The sequence below is a fragment of the Malus domestica genome, chromosome 15 (assembly GCF_042453785.1).
Source record: "Malus domestica chromosome 15, GDT2T_hap1".
NCBI lineage: Eukaryota > Viridiplantae > Streptophyta > Magnoliopsida > Rosales > Rosaceae > Malus > Malus domestica.
This window is the reverse complement of record NC_091675.1, coordinates 38624896-38633836: the sequence shown is the minus strand read 5'-3', so window position 1 is coordinate 38633836 and position 8941 is coordinate 38624896. Positions and strand designations below refer to the sequence as shown.

At 33.5% G+C, this 8941-nt stretch overlaps 1 protein-coding gene across 1 annotated transcript; it reads left to right on the top strand.

Moving 5' to 3' along the window:
* Nucleotides 1-6083: 6083 nt before the first annotated feature.
* On the top strand, nucleotides 6084-8334 carry LOC103416163 (protein BOLA2). Its single transcript, XM_008354418.4, has 3 exons — nucleotides 6084-6333; nucleotides 7849-7871; nucleotides 7970-8334. The coding sequence occupies exons 1-3, from the start codon at nucleotides 6271-6273 to the stop codon at nucleotides 8163-8165; spliced, it is 282 nt and encodes a 93-aa protein (XP_008352640.2). The 5' UTR covers nucleotides 6084-6270; the 3' UTR covers nucleotides 8166-8334.
* Nucleotides 8335-8941: the final 607 nt, after the last annotated feature.

The window sequence follows — 8941 nt, the reverse complement described above, 5'->3', positions numbered from 1 at the left end:
TCAGGTTGGATAGACCTGAAGTCATTGTTAGAGATGTGATTTAAGTGTAAAGTTAGTGTGCATAGTACGCATTCATCCAAACAACTAACCTTCCCACATTCCTACCTAGTCACGTGTTTAATTGAATCAGTCACATGTATTCAGAAACATGATTCAATTAACTAATATTCGAGGACAATATCAATAAGATTATCCATAAGTAAAACATACACCAAACTTGAATCCAAGAACATGGAAAAATGTTCACAAAGTAAATGGTTTACTAAGGGGATTCGGCTAACAAGGTTATCCATGTCAAAATTATGTTTTTCTAACGGTGCTCGGTGGAGCAAAATTAGTCTCACATAATGACTACTAAAATGGTAATCCTCAACAACATTGGTAGGGGCACGAACAGGTGCATAACCAATGATCTATTTCATCGATATGGAAGTAGATTCTGCATGGTTGAGGTTCGGGAATATTATCCCGTATCCTTGAAGTTTTAGGTCTTAGGTGCCAAGGATCATGCTTTGAGCATGATGCCACACCTTGGTAGGCTTTGATTCTACCATATGTTTTTTGTAGTAATCAGATCCAAGAATTTGGTAAACTTCCGCTTTCTACACTTGTTGCTTCAGAAGCAAATTAGAAATAAGGAAGGATGAGAAAAGTATTCTCTAGTCAAAATTCGATCAGATTTATAAACTTCAGAATTGTACTCATTCATGGACGTACTCATGGTGTGCTTCAAGCAATGTTTTTCATGATTAGACGGTCCGTAGGAGCGAGCCAAAGAGCCATGGAATCCTTATTCGGGAGGTACTTTTGTTTGTAATGCTATGGGCATAAGTTTTCGAATGAAGATCATGGCAGAGACTTATTTAGCTCTTCCATGCCATTGTTGGCATCAATGGTTTCTCAGCTTCTTGATAGTCAAGTGGATATTCACGTCTTGTACCCTACATAAAGTGGTTTCTATTAGAAACATCCAAATCAGGAAAATCAAACTTGTGACGGTTCGACAATCCACTGAATTGGAGGGAACAAGATTGTGATTGGTGTTATGGGAATGAATCATCCATAATCATCAAACTTAGAACTTTCGAGTTCTAAGACATGGTTTTCATAAAAAATGTCGGGTTTTCATGGGTGTATTTGTTTTATGAAAACTTCGGGTTTCAAATGCACTAAATTTGAAACTACAAGTTCAATTTAGTTTATGAACGTTTAGTTCATAAAAAAAGAGGTTCCTGTAAGGACACAGAATGCAATATGCTAATTTAAGTGTAGTGGATTTGAGATTCTTTGGGAACTCAAGTGTGAGAGCTTCGTTACTACGAAAGTATGTTAATGGTTCAAAGAAAATAAATAAAATATTGAATCGCTAATGTCCAAAAGTGATCTTCAGGTCAATAATTTTGGATTAATTATCAGATTAATAGACTGCTGGTCACTTTTAATTAATTCAATAGATCAGGACTATTTGGGGTCTATCGTAGAAGCAAGATAATGATATTCGGGTCATATGATTGGTATTGGGCCAAGCAATAAAATACAGCCCACTTTGAGCTTAGTCGTGGGCACCACATGGTTGGGTGCAGCTATAAGCAGAAACAGGCCAAATTTAGTTTTGGCAAGCCATACGGGGCAACCTATTCAACGTCTGCAAGCTACAAGCTTACAGTAGGAAGTTGGGCCATGTGAGGCTGCTGTAGGCAGCCCAACAACTTGGCCCAGGTGTGAATTAAACCCAGCAAAGCTGCTTTCAAGGTTGGGCCAGGAACAAAAGCCCAGCGTGCAAAGCAAGTCGAAGCCTTACAATTGGAACGCAGGCCAATTGAGCCCAATCAGTGACTAGTTAATAGGTTGGAGGTGATGGACAAGCCCAACAAATAAATTGTTTGTCAGTTGCTTGGAGGGTTGCGGGCCCAATTGTGTGGAACCCAAGCATGCAAGTCTAGCAACAGTCAAAAACTCAGTTCGTGGCTTAGACGAAAAATTTCCCATAAATTTTAAATTCTTTTCCAAAATTTCTAGGGTTTTCAGAACCCAAAAAAAATCATGCTTCTATTTTATTGAGATTGTTTGACTCACAAATTCCACATAGCATAATTTAGACTTGGCATTCGTGTTGTGTTTTCCGTGTTCGTGTCGTTTTCGTGTCATACCTGATATCTTAACGGGTCGTGTCGTGTAACACCCGTTAAAATAAACGGGTAAAATAACCCGATCCGAAATCAACCCGATAATATTAACAGGTAATATGACCCGACCCGTTACCCGTTAAGGAAAATATATTTTAAACCAATAAATAATCAAATGAAAAACATAATACTAAATAAGTATATACATTCCATATTATCACATCCAAAACATAAAAACACAATTTTGTTTTAAGTATATTTTCGCTTACCTAAAGTCTTTAATAGTTTTTTAATTAATGTAGAAGTGTAAAAAAATATAGAAAAATATATATAAACACTCGTAATGACAAGCTTTATAACTTTCATGAAGAGCTTAACTTCGAAATTCGCCACTATAATCATATAATTCATAGATCAAAATTTAACTGTTGATTGTTGTTTACATTTATGCTTCATTGTTCTCATCAAATTTCGTTTTTTTAGATTTTCTTTTTTGAAAACATGATCTATTAGAGGGTGCAGGTAGATGAACGGTTTGGATCGTTGATATTATATTTAGAGTTTTACGGTTAGTGAAAATATTGCTTGATGTTTATAAAGTTTCTACAAATTATATGACATTGACTCATATTTCAGTTCATAAATATCGAAACGTGATATCATCATCTTACATCCGCCAGATGATCATGTTTTCAAAAAATAAAATTTTAAAAATGAAATTCAGTAAGAAGAATAAAGCGTAAATGACAGTCGACGGTTAAATAAATTTAAGGTTTCACTACTACAAAATTATCTATTGTTGGCGGTCCAAAAACTTTTTTCAACGATCCAACCGTCAAACTTATTTGTACACATTCCAAGATTGCATACGTAAAAAATCGTAAAAAACAAACATTCTGAGATTACGTAACGGAACAAAAGTTTTCGACGGTTATAAACGAAAAATCACAATTTAACGGTTATTTTAGCTCCGATTTTGATGAATTTTTACAGATACACTCATCGACCCTATAAGAATGTAATGAATAAATTTGATCTTTAATTTAAAGTATTTACAATAGTGGATACCACAAAAACTTATTTTATACTTAATAGAAGTATAATATTAACTCTAAGTGTTTGTTTAATCTACTGTTTTGACGCAATATGCATTCTACAAAACTTTTTTCAACGATCCAACCGTCAAACTTATTTGTACACATTCCGAGATCGCATACGTAAAAAATCGTAAAAAACAAACATTCAGAGATTACGTAATGGAACAAAAGTTTTCGACGGTTATAAACGAAAAATCACAATTTAACGGTTATTTTATCTCCGATTTTGATGATTTTTTCGACGGTTATAAACGAAAAATCACAATTTAACGGTTATTTTATCTCCGATTTTGATCATTTTTTACAGATACACTCCTCAACCCTATAAGAATGTAATGAATAAATTTGATCTTTAATTTAAATTATTTACACTTGTGGATACCACAAAAACTTATTTTATACTTAATAGAAGTATAATATTAACTCTAAGTGTTTATTTAATCTACTGTTTTGACACAATATGCATTATACAAAACTTTTTTCAACGATTCAACCATCAAGCTTATTTGTACACATTCTGAGATCGCATACGTAAAAAATCATAAAAAACAAACATTCAGAGATTATGTAATGGAACAAAACTTTCGATGGTTATAAACGAAAAATCACAATTTAATGGTTATTTTATCTCCGATTTTGATGATTTTTTTATAGATACACTCCTCGACCCTATAAGAATGTAATGAATAAATTTGATCTTTAATTTAAAGTATTTACACTAGTGGATACTACAAAAACTTATTTTATACTTAATAGAAGTATAATATTAACTCTAAGTGTTTGTTTAATCTACCGTTTTGACGCAATATGCATTCTACGAAACTTTTTTCAACGATCCAACCGTCAAACCTATTTGTACACATTCCGAGATCGCATACGTAAAAAATCGTAAAAAAAAAACGTTCAGAGATTACGTAATGGAACAAAAGTTTTCGACGGTTATAAACGAAAAATCACAATTTAACGGTTATTTTATCTCCGATTTTGATGATTTTTTACAGATAGACTCCTCGACCTATAAGAATGTAATGAATAAATTTGATCTTTAATTTAAAGTATTTACACTAGTGGATACCACAAAAACTTATTTTATACTTAATAGAAGTATAATATTAACTCTAAGTGTTTGTTTAATCTACTGTTTTGACGCAATATGCATTCTACAAAACTTTTTTCAATGATCCAACCGTCAAACTTATTTGTACACATTCCGAGATCGCATACGTAAAAAATCATAAAAAACAAACATTCAGAGATTATGTAATGGAACAAAAGTTTTCGACGATTATAAACGAAAAATCACAATTTAACGGTTATTTTAGCTCCGATTTTGATGATTTTTTACAGATACACTCCTCAACCCTATAAGAATGTAATGAATAAATTTGATCTTTAATTTAAAGTATTTATACTAGTGGATACCACAAAAACTTATTTTATACTTAATAAAAGTATAATATTAACTTCAAGTGTTTGTTTAATCTATCGTTTTGACGCAATATGGATTCTACAAAAAATATTTCAATGATCCAACCGTCACACTTATTTGTACACATTCCAAGATCGCATATGTAAAAAATCATAAAAAACAAACATTAAGAGATTACGTAACGGAACAAAGGTTTTCAACGATTATAAACGAAAAATCACAATTTAACGGTTATTTTAGCTCCGATTTTGATGATTTTTTACAGATACACTCCTCGACCCTATAAGAATGCAATGAATAAATTTGATCTTTAATTTAAGTATTTACACTAGTGGATACCACAAAAACTTATTTTATACTTAATAGAAGTATAATATTAACTCTAAGTGTTTGTTTAATATACCGTTTTGACGCAATATGCATTCTACGAAACTTTTTTCAACGATCCAACCGTCAAACTTATTTGTACACATTCCGAGATTGCAAACTTAAAAAATCGTAAAAAACAAACATTCAGAGATTACGAAATGGAACAAAAGTTTTCGACGGTTATAAACGAAAAATTACAATTTAACGGTTATTTTAGCTTCGATTTTGATGATTTTGTACATATACACTCTTCGACCCTATAAGAATGTAATGAATAAATTTGATATTTAATTTAAAGCATTTACATTTTTTTATATATGAGTGATTGTATATATATCTTTTTACATTTTTACACTTCTACAATAATTATTATTAATTTTATTTATTTTGCCCTTAAATAAAAAACATTATTCATGAGGGTTTGAAGGATTTTAAAATTCTAAACGATAATATAAGTGTAACAATTATCTATTCGTAGAGGAATAATGATAAATCACAAGTGTTTATATATTCTTTCACATTTTTCATACTTGTATGTATGTCTTCCTAGTTCTTGCATATACAAATACTATACTAGTATATTTTAATTTTGGACAAGAATATGTTATGTAAAATTTATCCTAGTAATGATAATAAGGAACTCTCATAATAAAAATAAATAATGACTAAAACTTTTTTTTTATAATTTATATAGAACGATAATACAAAACTATATATTTAATATAGTAATTAAACTTTAAAATTATTAAAATATTTTTTTTCTTAACGGATCGAAATGGGTTACCCACGTGTTACCCGCGTGTATACCTGTTAAGAACCCCTTATTAACGGGTTCTTAACGGGTCACCCGATAGTGACCCGATAAGTTATCGTGTTGACCCGAAACCCGTTATTTTCGTGTCGTTTTCGTGTTGTGTCACCGTGTCGTGTCAAAAATTGCCAAGTCTAGCATAATTGCGTATTGCATAAACAAATAAATAAATATATATATATATATATATATATATATATATATATATTGACAAAATATATCAACACATATGCAATATACATATGCAATATATAATTGAAAGGTAAATATAAATGTAGGAGAGAGAAAGAGACACTGGGGGTATGGGCTCGGGAGTGGGCCTTAAATACAGCCGTCCAAGCAGAATCTCCGATTTAAGCCGCTTCAGTCAGAGACAGAGTTGTGAACGAAAGAAAACTTAGGAGAGAGAGAGAGAAAGAGAAGGAGGAAGAGGAAGAGATGGGAGTGACCAAGGAGCAAGTGAAGTCTTCACTGACGTCAAAACTGAACCCTGCACATCTCGTAAGCTTCTTTCTGTTCTCGTTAGATTAGTTTTTAATTAGGCGAACTTCAATTAGCACTTCACCTTAGATTCTTTAATATTCTTTAGCGATGGATTGGACTTGTGTTGTGGTAATCTAGGGTTTTATGTAGGTCCATTATCTTATAGTAATTGAATTTTAAACATGTTAAACAGTTTTACATTGGTTCGAATTGTTTTCGACATGTACTTGATCGGTTCAACATGCCTATATGCTGTGAGAAGAGAAAATTAAGAAGGGATTGTTGAGGATTTTTGGTATCGGTTGCTCGAAACGCTTCTCATGGCTCATGGCTGTGCTAGGTAGAGTTGTCTATTGTGTTCCAATGGCTGAAGCTGCACAACCTTGTTTTACGGTTAGGATCGTTTAAGAGGTCAATCTGATTAAGGGTAGTGCTATTCATCTAAATGTATGCACAAACTTGATCCACGGTTGACACCCAAGAAGTCCTGTAATTGTTGTGCTAAACTACGTAGGCTTTGATAAAATGAATCTAGATTTGGTCAAGTAAGATGCAGTGTGGAGTGGCATATATTGGCTAAGATACTTTACCTGTAATAGTTGCTTGTCTAATTTGCTCTTCCCTTTATTAATTTATAAACATAAGAGACCCTACAAGGTTACAATTTTGGTGCATCAGCAATCCTACTTCAATCTACTTCAATTTTAAAGACATTTCAAGCATTTGATTGTATTTTCTTTATTTGAATTGCTGCTACGTAGAAAACATGGAATTTTTTATAGAGTGGATTGATTAACTTAGGTCAACGGACACTCTTTGGCCTTGTAGTATAGTTTCAATTTTCTTTGCTGCAGCATAAACTCAGCAAAACTACTCTTATAGTTTTATATCTTCCTTGCCATGTCAAATTTCTCCAATTCAGACATTCCATTTAGATGATGATACACAGACGAGCCACTGAACTAAGCAGAATCGAATTAGTGAATGCTACTGCCAGTGTGTTGCTTTTAAGTTCCTCCCACGCATGCTTTGCCCCTATTAATTTGCAACCCTTAGATTTTTCAGTACTTAACATCATTGTTTGACCAGACCATTATTTCTCTTTCCAACATTTTGGTCTTGACAATCAAATTAGTGAATGCTACTGCCAGTGTGGTGCTTTTGTAAACATATGATCCAAGGCTTTATTTACTGAAAGGGATTACTGTGAGCGGTTAAGCTACTTTGGCATGCTCACTGGAATCGGGTCTGCAGAACAACCACTTGAATTAAGATTTTCAGTTTGCTAGTTGTAAAAGTTAAAAAGTGGAGTAAAAATAGAGAAATCTGTGCTTCATCCAGTTCTTTAGAACCGATTGCTGTTATTATTTTTTCATCTTTCATGGCTTATGCTTTTTATTGTAAAAGATTTTGTGGAAAAACTTGCATTGCAATCATTTTTATTTTTATTTTATTTTTTTAAATTTCTGTCCAAATGCTTTGTGACTCTTGCATTTCTTGTTTCTAATTTATTTTTAAACTTTTGTGTTTCAGGAAGTAATTGATACATCTGGAGGGTAAGTTACTTCGTGCAATTCCCATTTAATTTATGAAATTTCTGAGTGCTTATTTTCTCCCTCATCTTTTTATTTAATTTAATGTCCGCGGTTGTCAGATGTGGTGCTAGCTTTGCTATTGAGATAGTATCAGAGCAGTTTGAAGGAAAGAGGTTGCTGGAGAGGCATCGGCTGGTAAATTCATCGTTAGAAGAGGAGATGAAGGAGATTCATGCGCTCTCGATAAAGAAAGCTCTGACACCAGAGCAGTGGAAACAACAGCAGGAGTCTCAAGTATCTAAACCCGCCGCGTGAACAATATTTCAAAAGGTTTCAATTTTATATTGTAGCTGGTAAGAATATATTTCGAGTGTGCTGGAAAATTAGATGAAATTTTCTTATTTACCGTCCCAAATTCTATGCAGTGTGAGAATAAGTTGGTAATTATTCTACCAGTTTGTATGCTATTGTGGATGCTTTGTCATGTACTTTATCTTTTTTGGTTTGCTTTTTTTTCTTGTTAGTATTGGACAAACTTGAGCTGGACATGGTCAAGCCCAGCTATATTTGGCCGGAACCGATTACTTGACCATGTCAGTAACCGATTCCGATGAATTGACAATGATCAATTCACCGACTACACGGTTCACACAGATATGGTTCATGTTTGATGCAAGGTTATGATGCAACGAAGGCTTAAGATTTGCTGTTAATTTGTTATTAGAGAACTTCAAGGGCGATTGATAATTATTATATTTTGGGTGAACTGTTGATATAAACTCCGCCTATGTAAGTTTATCTTACATTGCCGGTCTCAAGTCCGGATAAAGGAGGAGGGGGAGGGCGTCAGGTAGTCGACAGCCGGCACTCCACAGTTACGTCGAATCCTTATGACAATGAATCCAGAACGAAATCGCGCTAAAGCTAGGACGTCACCCGTAAGTGGCGCGTTGTGTGGCCCGAGCACAGTGATAAGTGAGCAAGGGTCACTGTATCTCCATCGGCACCCGGATGCAGTGTTAAATGAGCAAGGGGGCCATAGAAACTTCTTTTCGAACGACTCCACTCAAAGTTGTTTGGGAGCATATGCT